The sequence below is a fragment of the Podarcis erhardii genome, assembly GCF_964252035.2.
Source record: "Podarcis erhardii genome assembly, chromosome: 17".
In the NCBI taxonomy this organism is placed as follows: domain Eukaryota; kingdom Metazoa; phylum Chordata; class Lepidosauria; order Squamata; family Lacertidae; genus Podarcis; species Podarcis erhardii.
In genome coordinates, this window is record NC_138515.1 from 9,476,593 (window position 1) to 9,503,008 (window position 26,416).

A 26,416-nucleotide genomic window follows, 5' to 3' on the forward strand; every position below is an offset into this window, starting at 1 on the left:
TTTCTTTTACTGTTTTTTTCTGCTTTCCCTTTTTTCCAACCATTTTTGTGCTTCCTGCTTCTCCCTTCCCCTTCTACTCTCATTATTTGATTTTCTTCACTGTTCTGTCCCCTCATCCTGCTTTTCCTTATTTTACCTGCACCACTAATTTTGCCAACCTGTAAAGGGTGAGATACTGGTAAGTACCTGTATAATGTGCTAGTGACTGATATGTAAAATTTGGTGATGGAGACTTCCTTGCCCAGCAAAAGTAAAGGTCCCCAAGTTGTGTAGCCTCTTTGCCTCAAACAAAGTGCACTTAATTGTACAGAAAAGCAAGCAACTTCAAATGGCATTCCAGGAGATCCAGGCATGGGAACCATCTTTCTAAATTTAGTTGCTACTGTTGAATTCTTGGACTTACCAAGTGGGCAATGAATGAAACTGTAAGTAGAAAAGTAGCTTTCTGAACCCTTCATTTTAGCCCGAGGGGGTTTGATTTTAGCCCCTTGGATCAGAAATCAGGTGAGACATCATCCTTATTTAATATCCCATCTTCACGCCTTTTCTTCAAGCTGACATATACAGATGAAGGGAGATCCACTAAGCTGGAGTCCAGTGACACTCAAGCAACTGAGACTTGTGAGTCTTAGCTATAAAAGTAAGCATGAGGCTGCCAGACTTGGGTATGACACCCACCATACCAACAGAGCGCAATGGAAGGATAAAGGTGCCAGTGAACCTTGACTGGTAACTGCAGCATTCTGAGCTTCTGCTCTGTCTGCTAGCATTCCTGGTTATTTTCTCCCTTGAGACCTTGTGTTCTTCCTACCTGGTGAGACTCAAGTGGCCAGCATCATGTATTGTACCATGTTCTACATCCATACACCCATCTTGGTCAGCAATTGTCACAAACGTATTCCATGTTAGTTTTCATCTTGATGTGTTCATATCTCCATCTAAAATCTCAGCTGCTGCTGCCTTCTCTATAATTATTGAGGCACAGAGAGATTTGTTTGCCCTATCATTACTATGTGGCCCTTTCCCTTGTCTGGTGAGACCAGTGTTGCTCTATGCTTTTCCTTTAAGTGCACTAGATTCTAAGAAATGTGGGTGGATCGGTTGCTCCATGATTAAACGAACTGATACAGCCCTTTGAACTCATAGTCCCTGAAGGATGTGTTGTGGATGGGAATCTTGGAGTTGGAAATCAAATGGTTACATTGCTTACTCTACAAGAAAATGGAATCGCCAGAAACTTTTGGATGTAAGTGAGAAGAACAATTCTTAATAAAACAGATGCAGAGGTGCTCCTCCTCTCATTCTGTCCTGGAAATAATTTTCACATGTACTTGGTGCAAGAATATTGCACTATATACTATTGTACATATGTGACACATATGCTAGCTTTGATGCATATGTGTTAACTTTGCTCAGATTGGAGGTGTGGGAGGTTCCTATTCAAGTGCTATTTCTACTGGGCAAGGAATCTCCTCTCAATTCCATATTCTGATCCAGTGGACTAGAATGCTGAGAGAGTTTAAAATCAGTGGCGTAGCATTCCCCTGGAATCCCAGGCATCCTGTCAGTTCTCATCATTATATCCTGTGTTTCAAAGAGTCTGAAAGTGCTGACGCATCCATTTTCATGATATCCTAAGGATAACTGCAGACCTCAGAGCAGTATTCTCAAATAGTTTGCTGAAAGTAATTAGAGGTTCATATGAACTCAAATCAACCTTCCATGGAGAATGCTGCCCATGTGCTTGCATGAGCTACAGTTTCTGACCAGGAAGCAACCTGTGAACAGTAACTCATTCTAGATGGGCTCCTTTGAAGGCAGTTCTTTCTTACTCTTACACTCCAAATTTTAATTTGGCAAACCTAGCAAGAGTTTGAGAAACACTGCCATAATACCCCCTGAGGGTCTGCATATTTGCCATGTCTCCAATTCCAATGCAATCCCTCGTCTTCAATTCCCAATCTTCAATCCCTGGCTTTGAAAATGTGGTTTGTGCTTCAGTAAAAGGAAGGTGGAGATCTGACTGGCTGGGCTGTGTTTGATTTTACTAAAAGTAGAAGGTGAAACTTACTTTTCAGGCAACACTTTGGATCGAACTCATCCTCCTGCGTTTGAGAGGCAGTTTGGAGCTTTAAATGAACATTATGTTGTTCTTTCCTCAGCTTCTTGTAGGCCTGTCTGGGTGGTGGTGGTGGTAAAATAGCAGGCTAAAGAATAAGGAGATTGATTCCAGGAACATTTTTTTTGGTCCATACTGCCCAAAACTTGCCCTGCTGCACACTTTTTGCCCCCAACTTATCCTCTAACCCAACATAGCTCTTTAAAAACACCAATTTATACAAGTCTCTTTTCTCAAGTTGGCAGCAGAATTGGCTTCCCTTGGGCTGTTGCCCCGTGACTGGGCTCCTCGAACTCAGTTACAGCCCTGTGTGTCTTTTTCGGGCTCTTTGTTTTCTTCTTCCACATCTGTCTCAAGGTCTCCTTCTCTTCTGCCTTCTGGCCACTCTTTGCCTCCATTCTTTTAAAAGCTATTTGTATTTAAAATGTGACTGACTTCTGATCCTGAATCTTTTTAATTAAGAGAAATGCTTCACAGAGAGGAAATCTGACCTGACTCCCTTTCCTATGTCTGGATTTGACAACACCTTCCATTCCTCTGCCAAGTTAATTTGAATTAAAATATAGTTTGCAACAGCCCATGCCCACCAGTGCTCCGCTCCTTCTGTGTGTCTGCCACCTTGGTATTTATGTTAGCAAGAAGCTGAGCAGGTCTGAAAAGATGAGGATGCCTGGTTGATATGTATTTCTTTGCCCTCATGCTTTTTCAGTGCTGGTTTTGAAAGCTTAAGCACAGGCCAAGCCAAATTCTCTGTCCCTTTCCAGAGCTGCTCAGCAATCCTGCCTCTAACATCTGTAGCTTTCGTATCTAACAGTTGAATCATCACCATTAGGTTTGCTCTCTTTCTCCAAAGTATACTTTAGCCTGGCTATATTTAAATGATTTAACATATAGACTACTTCCTTTCCAGTCTGCTCATTACTAATATTTATGGTGGTACTAACTTGGGTAGAAAACGTTTTACATGTTTTGCTGTTTTCCTTTCCTTCTGAAAGGAAAAGTATAGTTCAGACATAAAAACGAATAAATGACAGAGCAGAGTGTATTTGTTGCTGTGTCTTTCCTCCAAAGGCCCACACAGGAGGTGGGGTGTTGATCAGGTATCCTAAAGAGATACTTTTCATCCTAGCAGAGAGAAAAAGTAAAACTCATTTGTGTTGGGTTTAAATTAAAGCAGCTTGTTGGACTATCTACCGTGCTCAAGGTTATTGCAGGCTTGGTGAGTCTTGCAGGATATTCTCAGCAGCCCATCACCCACCATAAAAAATCTACATAAAAAATTAAGAGCGGTTCTGTCCAGTTACTTGGCTGTAAATGATCATTCTTTGCTTAAATGTACACAGCTACTCAGATGTTCAAAGCATAGTTCTGAGGGCAAGTGGTTCATCCTTAATACTTTGCAAGCCCTATGAAGTGAATTGATCCTGGCCATTCTTAGTGAACAGAGGTGTAGAAACTTAGGGCTGAACAGGGGGCTAGATCCCGGACCTAGGACTGGCTCGCCAATTGCTTTGCTGGCTTTTATTCCAGTAAATTTATAATGAGCTCAATGACTTGGCACCAACATATTCAGTGGAAGGGCTAAAATCCTTCCAGCATTGGGGATTTGATTGTTGGGCAGATTTTGGGATGCCTCACAGGCAACGCTGGGTGTTGCTTTTGGCTTGTGCCAGGCAATTAGAATTCCTAGCGTGGCATGGTGGCTAGACTAGTACATTCCAATGTGGAAGTACTCACTCAAGTTAACACAACTGTTTAAAATATGGTACTCTTTGGGCAAGTATTGACTTAATCAGTTTGCAGGATACTTTTATTCTGAGCTCTTCAGAGCAGTGGTTTTCAGACTTCCTTTCTCCAGGGCACCCTTTCTACATCATTTGTCTGAGGAGATCCAGTGTGCTATGGAAGATTCTAGGGTACATACTAGGCAAGGGTGGGCTTGTGGGATCTACTCTTATTTTTTTACTGAAACCCAGTAGTCTGCCAATCAGAGCTCAGGTTCAGAGTAGCAGCTAGTGAGCTGTTGGAGTTTGATACATAATAGTGACTCAGTGGGTGAAGCAAATTGTCTACTACACCCTGTGAGTCATTCACTGGGACAGCTTGCATTGTCTGCCTCTGAGTTACAACAGATCAGGGGTTCTGACACACTACTCTAATACTGTCCTAGCAGAGCTGCACAAAGACTTATTTAAAAGCAACCAGTTAATACATGTATGTTGTATTATTATTTATTTGATTTCTTACATCCCCTTCCCTTTAAGGTCCCAGTGCAGATCACAGCAATGTAAAAATATAGTATTAAAGCCAGTTAAAACAGCTCTAGGTAAAAGAACACAGAGGCTGAGAGAGATTTCCAGCCATGCCAATGATACTTTACTTGCAGTTTTGCTTACTATAGTTGTTGTTGATGATGATTATATTAAAATGCTGGGTGGCTTCCAACAAATGAAAACACAGTAAGTCATCAAACATTAAAAACTTTCCTATACATGGCTGCCTTCAGATGTCTTCTAAAAGTTTGTTGTTTATTATAGTGAAAACTACTGGAAATCAGAAAACTGCTGATGTACCGTAAATGGTTCAGATCTACTAGTAGACACCTAGCTATGTGTTTGCACAGAGATCATAGGCCTGTTAGGTTTCCTCGTTGCTATTGAAGCATGCTTTGTCTGGCTGTCCATTGCAGGAAAGACTGGAAGTGATGGGCAAGCTGCCTTTCAAAGTAGTTTGACTGCCACTGTTCATCACTTTTCATCAGGGAAAGCTTCTGAAAAACTCCAGAACTCCCTGCAACACTAAATGAAAACCACTACTTTAGAGAGAGGATAGGATGCAAATGTAACTAAATAACATAAACATTTTTTGTTGTTGTCCAATTGGAAAAGCCAAGCCTTGGAGCTTCCTTCAGGATAAGGGAATGTCGTCATCCTTGAGCCAAATGTCTTGAGGACAAATTATCCCACCAAGAGGCAGACGAGCATCAGTACTGCCATTTCAACCCTTAACCTCATTTACATTTTCATTTTGTGACTTTTTGGTTAGCCAGGCTGTAGCAAAGAACTAGCTCCAAAACATTTTGCTTGTAGCTCTGGTGGAGTCACCTGTGAGACTGGTGTGACTTCATCAGGTGGGGAGCTGCCCCTTCAGGCAAACTGAGAGTGTGTCATTAGTGTGAAATGCAAGACGAAGTGAGTAACTGAGTGGTTGTTTGCAAATAGGAGTAAAAGTGGTTGGAAACAACTAGCTGTAAGCAGAGTTGTGGCCTGCACAAATCAGTGTAGCTTTGTTCAGGAGACTCCTTTTTCATCCTATTAAGTTTCACTAGATCTGCAGCTGCTTTGTAAGTTGCAGACATGGATACCTGAGGGTTGCCACCAACGTACTCTGGCTCCTGCCTGCATCTTTTCATGGGGTTCGATGAGTTTCACTGCCATGTACTATAGCCTTATATATTTATGAGGGACCTCATAGACATCTATAAGCAATGTTTTTGCTGTAAAGAGAAGGAGCTCCTGTCCTGTTTTTATTTCTGGCAATACCTGTTCATCTGTCAGTGAGTATTGGACTGCTACACAGAGTTCCTTTCCTGATTTTACCTGCTGCTGCAGAGCACTAGTCATGGCATGTTTAAAATTCTGCTTTACAGGTTTATCACTTGTATCTAGCATTCTCTAGATTTAATTTTGGGTACACTAAGTGTCAATGGGTGCTTTAGGGTTGCATATTGGTGAGAATGGTTCATTGCTTAACATTGATCACACGGTGGAATTTTGCAATCATGAGCCAGGCTGCTATTTCAGAGGCAATCAAAGTCCACGTGTAACAGTAATGCTGTAGGTGGCAATCTTCAGACCCCATCATCCTCCACTGGGCCCTCCAAGCTGCTAACTTTGGAAGCAGGCCTTTCCTCCCCTGCTGATTGCCACGAGGGCTAGAATCTTAAGCCATTGCACCAAATCTCTTGAACATAAAGCAATCCCATCCATCTTACCTTCCCCAAGATAGCCTGTAACCTGTTCTTCCTTCCTCACCTACTCCTTGATTTCCTCCAGGTCATCCGGCGAGGCTGGCTGACTATCAACAACATTAGCATCATGAAAGGTGGCTCCAAGGAGTATTGGTTCGTCCTGACGGCGGAAAGTTTGTCTTGGTACAAGGATGAAGAGGTGGGTAATTATGCATGCGATATTGTCGCAGTGAGAAGTCACCTGGGTGGCGTTGTAGATACTCAGATTGAGTCCTTGAAATCACACACATGGAAATATGGGGTATTGTCTACACCTCTAAAACTGCCCACTTACCAGCAAGCATGCCATGACTCCCCACGTGCACAAGCCTTGTTCTGTTATCAACCTGACAGCAAAGTGCCTTGCAGCAGTCCATGTTTATGGCATGAGCTACTGTGGGCAAGGGTTTGTGTGGACCACGATAATATATCGAGGGTGTGATCACAGAGACAAAGAAGAAGCTGCAATGCATTGTAATGGTGGTGAGGAGGAAAATATCTTGTCCTTCCCTTTCCGCTCCTGTCCCTTCCTTCCCACCTGTCCATTTGCCTCCTCTGCCCTCTTCCCCTTCCCAACTCTGCTAACTTTCCTTTCACCTCCTTTTACCTTCTCCACTGAGCTCAGGGCAAAGGTTGGCTGAATAGGGGGAGACTGATGAAAATGAAGTTATCATTAAGTGATGATTATTAAATTAATTAAACTGATGATCATTACATTATCATTAATCTGGTGTATGTGAGTTATGTTGCCGAAAGGGCACTCAGTGGGAAGATATCAGCAGGCTTGGGGAAATTCCAAAGTTAGAAGCATATATATAAAAAAAAGTATTCAGGAAGAAACCGGGGGTGGGGGTTCCCCAGCCCAATGAGGACTTAGCATGTTCAGTGGCCAGCGAATACCAATTGACTGGGGAATGTGGGTGGTTGAAATGTAGTACAGCATTGTGAAAGAGGATATGACTGGCTGGCTAGAACTCTTAAAGAGGAGTGATCCACATGACAACATTTGTTTCCTATCTGTTAGGAGAACCAATTTTGAAACAGGGAAGTGTCTTCCTTGAAGCTGGCAATAAGTTCCAGGAGTCTTGGCTCCAAGTTTATCACAACCAGATTCCATATAGGACTGGCTTCTGTGTTATGACATGTGCAGAAGGGAGAATCTCTAGCAAGTTATCCTTTTTTCTCGTGGTTCTACTGCCAGTTTGTCCTCCCACATAGCTCTTTAGTGGCTGAAGAGCCTTGTTTTGTAAGAAGTGGCAACTGGATACGCTTTCTCTGGAATTCCCTACCCAGACTGGAGTGCCACAGACTACAGGAAGGAATGCTTTGCCTCCCTTTGTCCCTGCTTAGTTTTGGTGCAGGGAAAGAGGTTGTGCATTTCATGACTATTTCCTTCATCTAGGGTTGCCATATTTCAAAAAGTAAAATTCCTGACACTCGCAAAGTTGTTGAACTTTTCTTAGGAAGACCCCAAAATTCCTGACGTATGGCAAGCCTAACTTCATCTTTCTTAGCTTTGGGGGCAGTGGGAGGCAGTATATTTTTTTGTTGCTTTTCCATCTACCATCCTCCAGACTCAGATTCTGGGAATGCTTTCCTTTCTGTTTCTTTCTACCAATGCTAGATCCCAAGTAAGGAAGAAGGGATGCATTCAAGCTTGGGGAAAACTTCCTGGTTTTCAGCAGAAGGTGGATTTGCACAGTGCTGGTTGTCTGGCCCATATGTCAGTCACAAAACCACCTCCGCTAGTAAATTATTTGAGTTGCTAAACATGCAGAGTGCTTTTGCAAATAAAAACAAGGTTGCCTACCCATTTGAGCCATGGAAGCGGGCACAAACAGGAAGAAACACTCAATTCAGAATGGAGGCTGTTCATTTGTCATTAAAGAAGCAAAAGAGGGAAGGGAGTCACTTCACTCAGAAAAGCCCATACCACTTCCTGTTTCAGATACATATGTATGCACGTTGAGATGCACTGCTCCCCCCATCCTTGCCCCCCCCCCCAGTTGTGTGTGCCTCACAGTTTGGTTTCTTGGAAACAAAACTCAACACTGGGTGTTGCAAATTGGAATTATGCTTTATGAACGGGAGATGACTCGAGTAGAGAGTAGGTGCCATCCCATATTCCAAAGGTATCCCCGAGTGCATCTCTTACCTTTCCCTAGTGTCATATTACAGAAAGCAAAATAGTTGCAATTTGGGAAATCTTGGAAGCCTCAGTAAAGCCTGCCTTCCATCCCTGACACTGGGTGGGCTGGTCTTTGCTGGCAGGGATAATCATGTGCACTCCATCTCCATGCCAGGTCTTTTCAATATTTAAACTCTACATCTACATATTCCTTGCATATCTTGATGACAGACCTTCCATTTTACTTAATATAAACAATGAGTGCACCAGGCAAGCTTGTAGGGAGAGAGCATCCCATAATTAGGGCACTGTCAGGTACTTCTTGTGTGCAGTTGGACCCAGAGTCAGGTAAGTGACATTGCAGGCTCTGGTGGAAGTCAATTTAGTAGGCCAGGTTGATGCAAATACAGTCGTACCTCAGCTCCCAAACACCTTGGGAGTGGAATGTTCCAGCTCCTGAACGATCAAAAACCGGAAGTGAGTGTTCTGGTTTTCAAACTTTCTTTTGGAAGCCAAACGTCCGGCGGGGCTTCTGTGGCTTCTGATTGGCTGCAGGAGCTTCCTGTAACCAATCAGAAGCCACGTTTTTGGAAGTCAAACGGACTTCCGGAACTGATTCTATTCGACTTCTGCAGTACGACTGTATTGGGGTTGTGGGATCTATATACCATGGGAGGCATGTTGTTTGAGTTCAAGGAATCTTGGACTGCAATTATATCACCTTTGTAAACAACTCTCTGGCAGCATCTTGCTGGACCCTCTTTCCACCTTCTGTGGCCTGAGATGAAGAAGTATCTTGTTGCACTCTAAAGCGTAAAACATTTATGGTATATGCTTTTATGAGCTACAGTTCACATCATCAGATGCTTGAAGTGTTATATTGAGTTACATATATGATTTAAGGGAATTCTATACAGGGAGGTGAGATGGAAATGAAATGTAGAAAAATACAGGCAGCGACTTAGCCTCTACCTGAGAAGAAATGGACAAAGAGCACTTTGTTCTTTCTTCTTGCTACAATAGACATGGCTACTTCTCTCCAAATCCTCTAGAACAGAGTAGTGCAGTTAAACAAAGGCTGATATTTTAAAAAATTGCTAGGTAGCTATGTTTTTGCTTTTTCTTCTGCATCTTGGTTATTGTAGATAACCACTGATGTGGCAGCTTTAAAATTTTATTGCCTTTGGCAATTTGGTTAAACAGGAGTCCCCCCCCCCCACCCAGTCTATCTGCCTTGGTGGTTTGTTTTCCTTTTCCTAACTACTGAACTCTCTGATTTGCTTTTAAACGGTTCACGTCCTGCTCTTGGTGCATACATGAGCCTTTGTAGTTTGGAAATTCCCTGCTAGATTGCTTGCTTCAGCTGGGGACATAGAAGCCCAAATTATCATTCTGTAATTTTTTCAAACTTCGTGTCAGCTTCAACTATCAGCAAATGTACTGCAACATCCAACATAGCTGCCCTTCTGAGTACCTAGCTGGAGAAATGCAGACTCTGGAGGCATGAAAGAAACAGATAACTACCCCCTTATTAAGACGGAAGGAGCTTGCCTGAAAATGTATTTGTTTATTTGTTGTGTGGGGATTTTCTTAGACCTTCTGTGTCATTGCTTGGAAATTCGAAGTTAGAGCACTCGCCTTATCTTCTGTGCCGTGTAAATAGCGAACATATTCTACAGTCTCACATACAGTGTTGTGCTTTCACCCACTTCCCTTTGGTCTTTCAGCCCCAATCCTTTTCTTCTTCTTCTGCAGATTGGGGCAGCAGTGGAGATGGGCTCAGTGGTATGTCCGTGTTTGGAAGCGCTAAACTTTTAATTCTGACTGCCAGCCTCTGTGCTCTAAAGCTTAAGGAAATATTTGCAAATCTTATGCATGTTTAACCAAAAGTAAAAGCAACAAGTGGAGCTTAACCTTCCCCTTTTGCTTGCTGGCTTGTGTGCCTTCTCGTGATACAGATATTTGTCCCAATAGCCTACTTCACCCAATTTTAGGTCCCCCTCCATGTGTTCTTCATCTCCCTTGTGACCCCACCCCTCCCATTTGCAGCCATCCACTGCTAACATGTAGGGACGCAGGTGGTGCTGTGGGTTAAAGCCTCAGCGCCTAGGACTTGCCGATCGAAAGGTCGGTGGTTCGAATCCCTGCGGCGGGGTGCGCTCCCGCTGCTCGGTCCCAGCGCCTGCCAACCTAGCAGTTCGAAAGCACCTCCGGGTGCAAGTAGATAAATAGGGACCGCTTACCAGCGGGAAGGTAAACGGCGTTTCCGTGTGCGGCTCTGGCTCACCAGAGCAGCGATGTCACGCTGGCCACGTGACCCGGAAGTGTCTCCGGACAGCGCTGGCCCCTGGCCTCTTAAGTGAGATGGGCGCACAACCCCAGAGTCTGGCAAGACTGGCCCGTACGGGCAGGGGTACCTTTACCTTTACCTTACTGCTAACATGTACCAATCTTCCCCCTTGCCACCATTCAGTGGCCCAGAACTCTGGTGGTGTGCTCTGCAACAGGGCATAAGCTGTTGTTCTGCGAGAAACAAGGGCACGGGCTGTTTCCCTTGCATTGCGGCATGCCGTGTCAGGAATAGGCATGTGAACTAATTGGAATCTCTGGCATGATATGTGTATGTTAGACTTATTTTGCTGACCCATACTTATTTTCCCCACTCTGGGTCTCTCTTGTGGCTGTTGCTCCACTCAGGTTGGCAGCAACCCACATTCTCCTTTCTCTGATTGCCTCTAGAGCCTTCTGCCCCATCATCCCATTGGATCCTGAGATATGGCTATGCTTTTTGTTCTCTTTCTGGGAAGAGAAGCCTTAGTCTGCCAGGTGGGCACTTCTTTGCCTGCAGATTGCCCTGGGGACTGACCAGTGATTCGTTAGGAGACTCTTCTGTCATCCTGGTGTCTTGTGTCACACCCACCCCACCCCGTTCTGTGACATGCAGCCCATCACAACTAACATAGACAATTTCCTGGAACTGAAATGAATACTTATAGGGAATGCAGGTGGTTTTGTGCAGTTTAGTGGCCATGGCCCCCATGGTATCATGAGCTTTGGTGTTCCCTTGAGCTGCAGAGGAAAAGACTGGGGCTGAAAAACCAAAGGAAAGTGTGGGGTGCATGGAAGATAAGTCATGAGCTAGCACAATAAGTGTGAGAGTGGGACATATTTACAGCTTACGTGGCGCAGAAGTTAAGGTGGACACCTTAACTTAGAATTTCTGTGTGTTTTGATGCATGAGTGAATTTGTAAACATCTCAACTTTTCTTTTCAAACCAGAGGTTTCTCAATCCTGGAAAATTAATTAATAGTCTGACTGCTTAGGTGTGACATCGATAATATTCAGCGGTGCGTCTTCTGGAATGAAGGTTGATCAGTGGAACCTATTGTGGTATTGCCACTTAAAAATATGAAAGAATTCATTTACACATTTTAACTATAAAGCATTTTTAATACACTTTTTTAATACAAGGTTTGCTTTGGCTCTCTTTTGTCAGTGATCTTAAAGAATGCCAATGTGAGCACTGATCACTGACAGGCAAGCTATATATTTAAAACAGCCAACCGTGAGTTCAGCTACATTCAGCAAATCTCAGCAAAAGTTGATGTGTTTGGATTAAACCCTCCCCCCCCCCATCTTTCCTTGAGAACAATAAACCTCATGAGTTTGTGTAGAGCTGGCTGCATCTTAAGGCAGACATTACAGGGAGAAGTGTGGCGGTCTTTTGTTTTGGTGCCCATACTTAGCTTTTGTTTAACTGCAACTAGTGTACATGCAGTCTTTAGAAATGGATTCTTGTTTGGAAGCAAGTCAGTACTTCCACCCCTGCAATTTTGTTCTTTTCTGCTAGTGCATCCTACCCTTGGGGAGAATATTTCAAGTTTTAAAGACCGCTTGCCTGGTAGAACTTGGTGCTTTTGAATACCTGGCGGCAGCAGGATCAGTTGAACTACTGCAGTACAAAACAGACATGTATTTCTTGAGCCGTTTTGTTCCCCTGCCAAGATATTCTTTTGTGCTCACAGTCCACAGCCACCCACGCCTCAAAGCTAGCCAGACCCATATCTCATTTAACTTCCAAGCAAGGCTGCAGGCAGATATTACCTTCAACAGGGGTGCTGCACAAGCAGAGGCTGTTTCCCTAAAATAAAAAGTAAAATAGGTTGAGCAAACAAAAATAATAATAAAATTTTAAAAAACCTCTTCCAAATCACTGGCAAACCATTTACTGGGTGAGAAGCCTCTCTGGGAGAGTTCTTGTCTGGAAGGTGACAACCGGCAGGCCCAGCATGAACAAAGCTCTCCAGCAGAGACAAAGCCTGGGAAGCTAAACTGCTCGTTGAATTTATATCTGTCCACTTCCCTAGAAAATTCATCTTTAAAGCACACATTCCTGAAATAAGCAGGGGATTAAGAAGTTTGTTTAGTTATCAGCGCAAGCTGCATTTAAAGCCCGACTCTCAAGTCATCCTGTCTTGTGACTGTCGAAGGAGGGCATAAACCCTTTATGCACAATTAGCCAGCTTCTTTATAGGTCTGGAATCTCAGTAGCAGCAAAACTCAGAATAAAGTCGCTTCCCCAAAGCAGAAGCTTACCTGAACAGCCAACACCCCTGAAGTGATGCTTATCCAAACCCAGTCTAACCAATGTGCAGACTACTGTACACCTTTATAGCTTCCTGAACAGGTAGTCTGAACACTGGGCAGGCGGGGCTGGAATCCAGAAGCTTCTCTTCCATGTAATCCAGTTTTGTTCTCCTTTTGTAGGGTTTGTTAAGTAGAGCAGTTCCAGGAGAAAAAACCTACTTTGTCTCCTCTGACGTGGCAAAGTCTGCGGCTGAATCCAGTCTGGAAAATGGTTGGGGCTGTTCAGGAAATCATAGAGGGGGGGCGGGTGTGAGGTTTGTGGCCTCTGTATAAAGGAAAACGTCACTTTTGGGATTCTGCGTGTGCATGGAGGGAGGGAGGCAGGCAGGCAGGCAGCATCTGGAGCTATAAACAATTCCAGATGTGGGGTTTTTGCAGAGAGGCTGCTCTGTGTGACTCATATGGGGGCCCCTCACCACTGCTAGCCTGCAACTTGTTAAAGAAAGCAGGGTTCTACAGCAAAAAGATTGAGGGAGCCTACTTTTTGCTTTTTCAAGTCTATTCTATGCTACCTCTTCCTTCCCAAAGTCCTGTATGGTGGTTGTGGGGTTGCAATAGATTTCCACTGGCAAAGCTTCCTTTTTCTAGTAAATGTTTCAACGACAGAACTCTAACATTTATACACTCAAAACAAGCAAGAACTGATTTCAGTAAGTGGCAGTAGCAAGAGCCTTATAAAAAAGAGACTAGCTCTGACTTTAAAATAACATTTCTAATGTTATTTAATGATGGAATGAAGCATGCTGGGTTAACATACTTGTGGATGGAATCCCTTATTAAGGGTTTATATGAGCACAGTGTGTGAACTTTGAACCAGACTCTTTAGGCCTCAATTAGAAGCTTGAAGCCTGGTGTGGGCATGCCAAATCTAAAACAGTTTACATTTAATCATCATTTTGGATGTCAGCAAATATTGTAAGATCAGATTTTCTTACTGGACTATTGAATGCCAGAACAAACCAACATGTATGATGTTTTGGGCTTTTCACCCTTCTTTATCCTCATAGGAAAAGGAGAAGAAATACATGCTCCCTCTGGACAACCTAAAAATTAGAGATGTGGAAAAAGGCTTCATGTCCAACAAGCATGTCTTTGGTATCTTTAACACAGAACAAAGGTAAGAGAAGTATGTCTCAGTGCTTTCTGATTCATGAGAAGCCATTTTAGGACCTTAGGCTGAATTCAGATCTGGTAAAATTGCTGTGCTGATCTGTCCTAAACCCCTAGCCTGCCTGGCCACAAGTCAGTATGTCAAGTCTGAAGTTCAATCCAAGCAAGTAAAGTCCGAGGTCCAAAGGTTAAGAAGCACAGTCCAGGGTCAATCCAAGTAGGCCAAGTCTGAAGTCCAGCAGTCAAGATACTGTCCAGGGTCAAACCCAAAGCTCGATTCAGGAGCATCCAAGCCAAGGTCTACCAACATAGGCAGTTGGGCAGACACAGCACCTCAGCTCTGCTTCCCTTTTGTTCTTTGCATGTTGATTGCAGCTTGATGAGGCATGTGATCCTCACCTGTTCTAAGCCTACTCCAGCTGAGGAATCACACACCTCCCAGAGCTTGCGAGCCTCACCTTGCCAGCTAGTGAGCTGGGCTGTGAGCCCTTGGCTGCCTCAGCCTCCTAGAGTGCCCCTCCTACTGCTCCCTATGCCTCAGAACCTGTCGTGTTCAGGGAAACAGGGGTCCCTCTGGCTCTGGTGATGGGTCCTGCTGCTCTGGTTTCTGTGCATGGACCCCCATCCCCTTGCCATCCTTCATCACTCTATGAGTACTTTCTTCCCCATCCCCTGCTTGCCCTGGTGTGTCGCAGTCCTGGCTACACCCATCACTGAGATCTTCTTTCTCCTCCCCATCATCCTGCCAGTTCATGACATGATCATACAGGAGAGAGACTTTGTATGTTTCGTAAAACTCTCTCTCTCTCTCTCTCTCTCTCTCTCTCTCTCTCTCTCTCTCTCTGACACACATGAGAAGTGTGCTGCGTGTTCTGTCCAGGCTTAGCAAGTCCTGAGGTCACATGTACACCAGAGGTTGATGGTACTTGGGTGAATTGCTTGTTGCACACGTCCTATTCAGAAAGACTTGATCTTGACACAGAAAGTATTGACTGACACTTTCTGCACTGTTGTCAGTTATCTTTAACGTCTTTGCTCATTGCCTGCTAAGTATTTAAGCTTAAAGAGTTTGACTTTACTCTCCTGTTCACATTATGTGATGGGGTTGGAGCTGCCTGAGCTAGGATTTTTCAAGGGACTGGATCTCGGCGGAAAGACTTGGCTCTTTAAAAGACGATATTGTAAAGTATCTTCCTTGTCTTGGCTCAGTATGTGATTTGTCAAAAAATCTCCTTAAGAAAAGATATGGCAGGCATCTCTTACTAGGTCCAGCAGAAAGGTAAACCAAGGGAGGTGAGGAGTAGCAAAGTGATGAAGGTCTTGAGCACGATTAGGGAATCCTGGGCCCACAGACAACAATAGGCCTGTTGGGCCTCCTAATTTGACCGGCAAGGCTGTTTCTTCCTAGGCACACCCACCTGCCACTCACCTGGTGTCACGTGTGGGATAGTAAAGTCATGCTTGCAAAGGAATAGGCAGTCTTAGAGTGCCCTCTTGAGTGTTCTGTTTTCAAGCACAGCATGCATGTGGTGCTGCTGAAACTTAGTGCTGCCCACAGTTTTGGCCAGGGCTCAGAACTGCAACTGTCAAACGTCACTAGCAGAAGATTGGCCACAATTGCATCTGGCCTGCTAGCCAAAGTGGTTCCCCATGTCTGCTTCGGAGTGTATGCCAAGACATTTAAGTGGAAGCAAAAAGCCAATGGAGACCATACTTCACTCTGTACATGCAACTATTATGGGCACCATTTGGCTAAGTAGAGTAGCACTCTATTCCATCTGTTGGGTGTTCCTACAGTCTCACATTCTATTGTGGCAATAGAGATTAGAACTTCAAGGTACTTAGAAAATAAAGGAATATATATATAACCTTCCTATTACAGGATTCCTGTTGCCTGATGTGGACTTTCTTTCACTAACCCAGTGACATTTGTCCTTCTTCCACTCCTCTCTTTTCTCCTGCACCCCTAAACTAGGAATGTGTACAAAGACCTGCGTCAGATTGAGCTTGCGTGTGACTCCCAGGAAGACGTGGACAGCTGGAAGGCCTCCTTCCTCCGTGCTGGTGTTTACCCTGAGAAAGACCAAGTAAACATTTTTTTCCTTCAGCAGGAAGAGGGGGGTGGGGTTGTGCTGAAGGCCCAGTAGTGGTACTGTTGTACCAAGGATCTCCTAACAGCTGCTGTTGCCTCTGGCTAGGAGCTACTCTCGCCAGTTAGAAGTTCCATCAAGTTGGGCACCGTACCTTTGATTGATGGTAGTTTGCTGTCCAAAATTTTGGTAGGGTTTTCTTAGAAAGAGAGAAAGTTGGTAGAAACTTCAGCTGTCTTCCACCCATACCCACCTCCTGAAGTTGTGTGGATAAGGCAGTGCCATTCTAGATGTGGAAGGTAGTATCTGTGTAAGAGCTGTGAAGGATTCAAGAGGATGAGCCCAAAGCCCAATGAGCAAAGCAGGAATCCCTTTGTGCTTCTCCCAAAGCTATACAGGAAACGGTCATCTCCAAAGACTTGTGAGGGTAGCTGGGCATGCTCAGCCTAGGGAAGAGAAAGCTGATTCAAAGCACAAATTTTGAGGTTCTGCGTCAGGTGCGTAAGAGGCTGCTGTGATTTTAGCTGTATCAGCAAGAGCAAACCATACAGTGCAAGAATTAAACCCAATAATAAGGAAATAATTGTTCATTGCCAGCAGAGGGTAGGGAGAGAACACTTAGAATTCTCATTAAAATGTCAGTCAGCTAATAAGCACTGCAGATCTGGGCTAGTCCAAACTAAACCCATGCTATGATTACTGGGATATTTGGGAATGCAGAGATCCAATAATGACTTGAGGGCCTGAACTGGTACTCTCCCTGTGCTGATTCTTCCATAGGTCACCTAATGCTGTCCAATTTTCTTCTGTGCAGGTGGAGAATGAAGAGGGATCCCAGGAAAACACCTTTTCCATGGATCCTCAGCTAGAGCGCCAAGTGGAAACTATCCGCAATCTTGTTGATTCATATGTTGGGATCATCAACAAGTCGATCCGGGATCTTATGCCAAAGACAATAATGCACCTAATGATAAACAATGTGAGTCATAGTTGGATATTTATTTGTTTATTGTCAGGGGCTAAGCAGACATTGTTCCACCACTCTGCTGATTATTTTAATTTTAATTTTATTTTATTTTGCAAACTTAACAAAGAATGTAAGGGGAAGGAAGATTGGGGGAGAAGAATTGTTAAAAAAATAAAATAATAAATATAAAGTAAAAATAATACTGATAGTAACAGAAAAACACCATCGGGTCACATAATGGATAAATTTGCCAGCAGTGCATGCATCTTAAGTTAAACTTATAACTTAATATAAGCCCTCTAGATGTCCAAAATAGGAAGCCACATAAAATTGACATCTATATGAAATATCTTCATATAGATGTCAATTTTATGTGGATACCTATGGTCAGAGTCGTGAGGTCCTCAGACCATTGTGTAATAAATGGTGGAGATGTATCCTTCCAGGCTGAGTCGCTTAGCAAACATTAGAGCAGGCATAGGCAAACTCTGGCCCTCCAGATGTTTGGGACTATAATTCCCATCATCCCTAGCTAACAGGACCAGTGGTCAGGGATGATGGGAATTGTAGTCCCATACATCTGGAGGGCCGGAGTTTGCCTATGCCTGCATTAGGGCTTTCAAAGTCCACTTGCCCTGCTGTTAACCCCCATGCTGTAACACTTTAAAAAGTTGTTTTCGGCAGTATACCTCCAACATCTGCCAATATTAGACAATGCCTTCCCATAAAAACATTGTGGAGTCCAGTACAGCAGTGGCAGAGGCAAGGGTGTCTCCCCACTCCCCTGCCGCCCCACTGCAGGTAAAACTCATGACCAGGGTTAAGAAACTAGTCTGGCTCACGGTGTTACTCCAGCTTGAATATACCATTTCCAGCCCCTTCGCATTTGGACAGCGTCACCTCTTTTTTGTGCTTTCCTTCCCCCATCCTCACAGACCAAGGATTTCATCCACTCGGAGCTGCTGGCCTACCTGTACTCCTCCGCAGACCAAAACAGCTTGATGGAGGAGTCTGCAGACCAGGCGCAGCGCAGGGACGACATGCTGCGAATGTACCACGCCCTGAAGGAGGCCTTGAACATCATTGGAGACATTAGTACCAGCACCATTTCCACACCGGTTCCTCCTCCTGTGGATGACACATGGCTGCAGTCAGGGAGTAGTGGGCATAGGTGAGTTGGGGTGGTGGGTTATCTGCTTCTGGTGTGCTTTTTTTGTTTTGTTAGGCACATGGGATGGAAGCATAGAAACCAGCAAGGCCAGAAGTTTCAAGTGACCTATTGCCAGAACTCCAGGAAGAGCCCAAGCACCTGTATTTGGCCCACCAACAATGTGATTTCAATACTTAACGACAAACTTGAACCTTGATCTATGCTTGTTGGTAGCCTTAAATCTTCGGTTGTCATTCTGTAGGGTCTTCATATAACATTGTTTGGTTCTGGGGCTAGTTGTACAAAATAGCTCTTGTACAGAATGTGAAGCAGACAGTTCATACTTTAGCGTATGGGGTTTGGGGTTGAACCTGATTGCATTGGCTTCATTTTGCTGTATTGTACGACACTAACTTACCTTCCCCGTCCTGGTGGTTTCTTTTCCTCTCTTTGGCAGCCCGACACCACAGCGCAGGCCTGCTTCGACTGTGTTGCCACCAGGGAGACCGCCAGCAGTGAGGGGCCCTATGCCAGGCCCCCCCTTGATCCCAATGCCAGCCGCAGGCCCTTCCTCTTTTGTGGCACCACCCATTCCGTCACGCCCTGGACCGCAAGGTGCATTTGTTGCTAATAATGACCCTTTCTCAGCTCCTCCTCTGATTCCTTCACGACCAGCACGTGTTCCACCCGGCATCCCTCCAGGTGTGCCTAGGTAAGGCATCCTTCAGGTTCACCTCTCTTTGCTGCTAGAGCAGATACTATAGCAGCAGCTCTAGAGCTGGGATGATGAACCTGTTGCTGCCCAGTTGTTGGGCTGTAGATCCCATCATCCCTGATCATTTGCCATGATGGCAGGGACTGATGGGAACCGGAGTGCAGCAGCATCTGGACTCTAGAGCTTATGAGTCTTAATTTCTTTAACCCTGTATAACAATTTCTCTATTATCAAAATGGAATGGGAGAATTCAGACCTGAAAACTGGAACATGGACTGTGCAATATGTTAGTGTGGTACAAGTGCCTTAAAACAACTGCCTTAGAACAGAGGAAATATGTGAAAGCAGGATCCGGTGTAACCTTTCCCTTCAGGGCCAAAGAGCTGCTTCTGCATTTTTCTCTCACCTTTTTTTTATTATATGCTTTATTGACTTTAAAAAGAAGTAAGAAACAGAAGTTTATCCAGAAAAGAGAAATAAAAATGGTAACATTTGTTACATCACATCACCTTACGTTCTTCCTCAGTTTCTAGCAACTTCCCATCACCCCATTATGTAGCTACCACTTACTCTATCTAGTGCGCTGTTTATTTTTGTTTCCTTTTGTTAATTTTCATCAATATAATATTCTCTTATAATTATCCATCATACTACAGAAGTCATTCTAGACCTGCCACTGGCGTCATGTTATTACAGTAATCCTTGATATATATTTTTATACATGTCCCATTTCCTAGTAAATGTTTGATCAGTATGACCTCTCAGTTTTTCTGTTATTTTTGCCAGCTCGGCGTATTCCAACAGTTTACTTTGCCACTCCAGCTTTGATGGAATTTTCTGTCCTTTCCAGTTCATAGCGATTAATATTCTTGCAGCTACCATGATATACAAGAATATTTCTTTCACATTTTTAGGGATGTCTGGGCCTAGTATCCCCAGGAGGAAAGCCTCCGGGGTTTTTTATGAAGGGTACCTTAATCATTCTTTTGAGCTCATTATAAATTACCTCCCCAAATTCCTTTATTCTCTCACATGTCCATCACATAGGTAACATTGAGCGTTCCACTTCCCCACATCTCCAGCATTTACTTTACATGTCCTTGTACATTTTAGATAGTTTTAGTCAAACACCAGCGGAATTGCATCTTCATAAAATTATCTTTCAAGGTCTAGCATGTGGTGGTTTCATGTTAACCTTCCATAGATTTTCCCAGGCACTCATTGGGATGCTATAGCCAAAATCTTGGGGCCACTTGACCATTACAGATTTTACCTCCTCCTCCTCCATGAGGAGAGAGTTTTCACTTTAGAGTTAATCAGTTCTTTTTCTAATCTGGAGGGTTCTGTTGCAAAGCCATTTCTTTTGTCTAATTTGAAGTTTTTTAGTTTCAACTGGTTTTCTTCCTCTTTTAATAATACGTTGCATATTGGCCAATTCCCTTTCATATTTTTTTCTTCACTGCTAATGCTTCAAAGGGAGATATCCACCATGGAGTTCGATCTTTGTATTTTGCCCAAACCACGTAGAGAAATTTCCTTATAATTTGATTTTTTATTTTTATTTTTTTTATTTTTTTGGTGGATCTTAACTTTATCATAACCTAAGTAGACATGCCAGCCATACCAGTTGTCATGTTCTTCCAGGTCTAGAAGGCCTGTGTGCTGTAGTATACACCATTCCCTGATCCAGCAGAGACAGGCTGCCTTGTAATATAATGTCAAATCTGGCAGGGAAAATCCCCCTCTTTCTTTGATACCAATTAACAGTTTATGTGTAATCCTGGGCTTTCCCCCCTGCCAAATATGTAGAGATGTCTCCTTGCAAGTTTTTGAGACAGCCTGTCACTCCAATCCCAGGGATTGGGATTGTCTGAAATAGGAAAAGCGTTTTTGGTAAGACATTCATTTTAATGGTGGATATTTTCCCCCAAAAAGATAAATTTAATCTGCTCCATATTTTTAAATTTCTTTTAATTTCAATCCAGGTTTTAGCATAGTTATCTTAGAATAAATTGATGTTTTTCGGCGTAATCCATATTATTGACCAAGAGCTTTGTTTTGGAACGGTTTAATTTGAATCCCACTACCTGCCCAAAGTTCTTATTTACTTCTAATACCTTTAATAAACTTCCTTTTGTATTCTCTGTCATAATAATAAGATCATCGGCAAAGGCCTTTCGTTTATAAGCTTTCTCTCCTAGTGTTATTTCTTTTATGTTTTTGTCTTCCCTTATTTTTTTATTCAACACCAAAACTAATATTAGCGGGGATAGCGGACATCCTTACCTTGTCCCTTTTCTTATTACACAGTCTTCTGTAATGTTGCCATTGATGATGATCTTGGCCCGTTGATCAGAGTATATAGCCTCTATTCCTTTACAAAACTGTTCACCGGACTCCATTTGTTGCATCATTCTTTTCATAAATCTCGACGAGATGTTGTCAAAGGCTTTCTCTGCATCCACCAGCATTAGTACTGCTGGTTTGTCACTTCTGATTTCTAAATATTCCAACACGTTAATGATATTTCTGATGTTATTTTGCACTAGGCGTCCAGGGAGAAAGCCGGCCTGGTCTTCGTGAATGATGTCTTTAAGAATCGTCTTTAATCTTTTTGAAAGTATGTCGGCAAATAATTTTTAATCATTATTTAAAAGGGATATTGGCCGATAATTTGAAACAATTGTTAAATCAGTTCCCTGCTTGGGAATTAAGGTTATAAAGCTTTCTGTCCATGATTCCGGTGGTTTCCCAGTCTTTACTATGTCATTCATTGTGTCCTTCAGTGGTTCGAATAGCGGCTCTTCTAGCTTTTTATAATAATTTGCGGATAGGCCATCCAGGTCCGGGGCCTTCCCTGATTTTGCTTTATTGATTGCCTGTTGAACTTCCAGTGCAGAAATAGGAGAATGTAAGAGACTGAGTCTCTCCTTTGAGATCTTTGATAAATTGTTCTGCCCTAAGTATTCTTCGATTTTATCATGATTTTCTGTTCCTTCCCTCTATAGTTCTCCATAAAAAATTACAAAGCTTCTATTAATTTCCTTTGGGTCATCAGTTATCTTTTCTCCAATTTTAATTTTATTTGTTATCCTGTCATTCTGGTTGATTTTAACTGCCAAGCTAAGAGTTTGCCAGGTTTATTTGCAAATTCAAAGTTTCTATGTTTTAATATTTTAATTTTTCATTCAATCTCTTGGTTAATAATCATTGCAAATTGTGTCTGGAGCATTTTAATATTCTCTGGTTTCACCTCAGATCATATAAATCTTACGCCATTTTTTCCTCTCCTTTGGTGCTCAAGAGTCGTCATGTTTCTTGAAACTGCATATTCTTCCTTGTGTGGAATTTCTTTTCTTTCACTGTTGCAGGCTTTGCAGAGGAGGAAGCATTCTCCATTTTGAAGCTCATATGAGATTTAGTGGAGTGTATTATGGGAATATGTCTAGTTTTGAATTAGAGACTCATCTAAGACAGCAGTGCTAGCAAGCAGACTGGTTTCTTTAGCCAGTGCTGTGTTTATTTCTCAAAACAACAGAAAAGAAGCAGAATTTAGCTCCTTGAGAATTTCAAGTTTCATCTTGAAACTGCTAGCTCTTATGACTTCAGAGATGTGTGTGTGTGTGTGTGTGTGTGTGTGTGTGTGTGTGTGTAAAAAATAGAGGAAAAAAGGAGGAAAGCCTTGTAGCCCCCTGTGTAGCCAGCCACCTCCACAAAGTTAGCAGAAGCAGAATAAACTAATCTACACAGTAATCTACACACTTTGCAGAAGTTAGTGTATCTTTTTGCAGAATTTGGTTTATCGTCACACAGAATTTTTTAATATAGAAATAGATTACACCCTGAATATTTTATTCTATCAGTATATTGGGCAGTCACAACATCATATGGTGTTTGCGGGGTGCAGGGACAGACAGGATACAGTGCCCTGGTACTAGTCATTGTGTTATTGAGCTGGCTTGTTCTCTGAAGGAGCTGTACAATCCAGTCTCTCGCATACCCTGCATAATGTTCACCCAGAACCACACCTTCAGAGTCAAGCAAATTGGATTTTGGTGTCTATCCAAGTCACCCCTACTAGTCATACCAAAGGCGGACTTTTTTTTCCAGACAGGTGAAATATTGGGAGATTGAGTGGTTCTAAGCTGTCTAAAGAATAGTGATAAATGATGGCTTCTACCACTTCTATTTGTTGGCTAAATGTGCCACAAAATGTACTATTCTGGGCATAGAATTTCCCAGCTTAAGTGGGATAGTGGAGTGGGCATGAGAGTTGTGGGCATTAGCTTCACTTAACAATATTTCACAGTGACGTCTGTCCAGTTCTCCCTTTTCCGGTATTCATTTCTCTCCATCTGTTTTGTTCTCTCTACAGCAGAAGACCCCCTGCAGCACCGAACCGGCCCACGATTATCAGGCCTGCCGAGCCCTCCTTATTAGATTAACTACAACCACTACCAGGGAGAGCTGTTGCTTGTTAACTATATTGTGGAGAGAACTCATGCCTAATCTCTTGTGTAAAAGAGCTCTTTGCAATTGTGATCAACTGTAGCCAAGGCCCGTTTCCCGCTTCCTTCCTGTCTCCTTCCCTCCAGTAGCAGCCACCATGGGGTGGGTGCTGTGGGTTGATTACTTGTAAATAGCTCTGAGAGGCCAAGCATTCCTTGTAGTAGTTCCCTCTCTGTCCTTGGGTCTTGGCTGGGGAGGGATTTGGTGACCTGAATCTTCTCTGGAAAATTGCAGGGGAGGGGTAGTTTCTTCACCCTCCTCTTGGTGGCCACACCAGACCCATTCCACATGGGAACATGGAGTATTCTGTTTTGTGGAGTTGTTTTGCACTTTGTTGAAAATACAGAAAGGATCCCCTAGTTGAGGGATTGGCAAGGGATTGCCTGTGAATGTGTGAAAGTGGCGAGTTTGCATTTCCACCAATACTTGTGCATTCAACACGTAGAATCTCCCTTCGCCATTCACATTAATTGGGTTTGTCCAACTCCTCAACCTCCTCACCCGGCTATGGATTTATTTGTATTATAATATATATATATATATAATCTTCCCCCCTCCTCACTTTGATTGCCTTTCCTTTCTCCCTATAAATTTCAATGCAAGATTTGATCAGTTTATTTTCATTTTATAACTTTGAAGGGGTAAAAACCAAAACAAAATGATGGGACTGCAGATAGCAAATTGCTTATAAATTTAGTTCACTGAACTAGAGCAAGATTTTGCCAGGCAGAATAATTGGAAAGAAGGTGGCACTGGGTTGCTTTTAAGCCTCAGGTATAGAGTTGATTTGAATGCCATGCCACTCTCTGCACAACCAGTGTTCATGCTTAAACAGAAGCATCTCAGCTGTAACCTAGATAAGCATGACTGTTGGTCCCTCCTAATTTATACCAGGGAGGCATCCAGGTGGCAGATGTCTTAGTCACTTGGAGCTGTAATACCAACTGGCTGTTCCCTGATTGGCTATGACCAATTGTCACCTGCCCAGTCCATATGGAGAAGTGTGTGTGTGTGTGTGTACCAGGGTTTCGAAGTGTTTTATCAGGATTGTGATCCTCTGCACAGATTGTGGTGTCTGTTGGAAAGCCTTCCCCTCCCTAATCAGAAGAGTGACTTTGTCCCGTGAAAGAAATGCCCTGTGCTTGAGATCAGCTGTACTGCAGCTTACCTCTGTGCCTCTAGACTAAGGCAGATTCTTCATGGCAAACTGTGTCCATAATAGATCTTACGACACTTGTGCCGCAATGTCCCACAGAAGCTCTTGTTAGCATCTGTGGTCTTTCGGAGTGGGGTGTTTGTGTGTTTGGGTTGGCTGCTCCATCTGTAGAGCCTTGGAGTTCGGAGTAACACTGGAGCCTTCTCAACAGCGGTAGTAAAGCACTCTGCCCTCCCTGGGCTGTGGTTGTATATATTTCTTATGAAAGACAGACTGTATTAATACTTGTATAAATTCTAGATTTTTTAAAAAGAGAAATCATCAGTTAAGCCCAGCCCTCATTATACAAGGCTATCAGGGATACCTCAGCCCTTCCTGAGATAAGATAAAAGGAACAGCCACACATACACCACCTGCCTTAAATGTTTTTTTTCCCTTTCTGCCTACCTGCAGTAGTAGTTCCTTGCTTCGTGTCCTGGAGGATATGACACTTCCATAGACGGTGCTAATTTTGTGCCTTTACTGCTTGAATTACATGCTGACTGCCCTAATAACCAGTGTTGCCTTCCTGTAAATGTCCCTCTACTTCCAACGTCACTATCATGGACTTTTGACCCTCTCTTGCAGTGCATTTCATAACCTCGTGCCACCTACTGCCCACTGGTCACTTCTCCGAAAGCTGGCATTTGCTTGGTAGCATGGACCTCTACTTTTAATTGTGTTCATATTTGCTTCCTCTTGACTCTTCCTGTTACCATGTGTGAAGGGGCTGTGGGACCTTCTCTCCCTCTTCTTTAGATGGAAAAAAAAAGATCCCAACAGTTTGAGATAAGTGCCTCCATTATGTATCCTATTAATAAACTAAAATAAAGGGAAATTTTGCTGGTGGAAAATCTCTGGCAGCCAGTGGTGTTGGGGTCTCTGTGTGTGAGTGTGTTGTCTTTCATTGGTTCTCAAAATTTCTACACTCAGGAGGTAGTGAGCAGAAGAAACTAAAGCTCAAATTGAGTTTCCTTGAGGCACTTCTATGCACCAGCCTCCAACCCAAATGGTTGATTGTTTGGCCCTGTTCAGTTTGACTTTTGGATGGGAGGCAGTTGTACAATATCTCAATAAAACAAGCTAAACGTAACCCCAATTAATAAGGCTTAAGGACATTTAGCTATGGCTAATATATTAATCTTATATGTTTATGACTACCCACAGCCACTGATTCCTTACATATAGGTGCTGTTTAAGTGCTGTTTCCTGCCCCTTTCTCAAGTGATCATGCTCAATGTGATAACATCATAATGCTTCATACTCAGGCAGATTTGGCTGTGTGCTGGTATCACTAAGGGCAAATGAAGTCTGTTTACAGTAGGGGCAATGCGTTCTATTACTGGTCACACAGGGTGCCCTAGACCATGAGGGATCACATACCAATTGAACAGCATTCGCAGAAAAGGATTAACCCAGTTGTTTTTAAGTGCCTCCTCACCCAGAGGACAGGTACCCCTATAGCTCTCCTCCCTCTCAAATTAAAACAAGTGATCATGGAACAACCAAATACAAATGAGCAAGCTTTTGCAGACAGCCTTTGCAGGGCACATTGGGACATCTTTTTGCAGCTGCTGCCTGCTATAGTAGTTTCATCATGGCCAGTATTGCAACCTGAAGAATGAGAGAAAAATAATACATTCGCTCCTGTAGTGACGTTCCCACCAGAAGGTGTGCTGCAAGACATCAAAATGCTTTGGAATCGGAGATGCTTGGGGCAGGAGAATAAAATGGGCTGAGTGGTTTGGCATCACAATTTAAATGAAATGAAAAGTG

General features: G+C 43.3%; 1 protein-coding gene across 8 annotated transcripts in view; it reads left to right on the top strand.

Moving 5' to 3' along the window:
- DNM2 (dynamin 2) overlaps window positions 1–25,494 on the top strand; it is a 60,957-nt gene extending 35,463 nt beyond the window's left edge. For 4 of the 8 annotated variants that reach the window (XM_081844985.1, XM_081844988.1, XM_081844983.1 and 1 more), the window contains exons 14-20: window positions 6,175–6,288; window positions 13,912–14,021; window positions 15,990–16,101; window positions 16,919–17,083; window positions 18,007–18,242; window positions 18,679–18,933; window positions 23,312–25,494. In XM_081844985.1, the coding sequence (XP_081701111.1) occupies window positions 6,175–6,288; window positions 13,912–14,021; window positions 15,990–16,101; window positions 16,919–17,083; window positions 18,007–18,242; window positions 18,679–18,933; window positions 23,312–23,381 (1,062 nt within the window). In that variant the 3' untranslated portion in view covers window positions 23,382–25,494. Of the gene's footprint in view, window positions 1–166; window positions 179–6,174; window positions 6,289–13,911; window positions 14,022–15,989; window positions 16,102–16,918; window positions 17,084–18,006; window positions 18,243–18,678; window positions 18,934–21,485; window positions 21,557–23,311 lie in introns of all 8 variants that reach the window. The other 4 variants (XM_081844989.1, XM_081844990.1, XM_081844984.1 and 1 more) reach the window with 4 other exon arrangements.
- The last annotated feature ends 922 nt before the right edge of the window (window positions 25,495–26,416 follow it).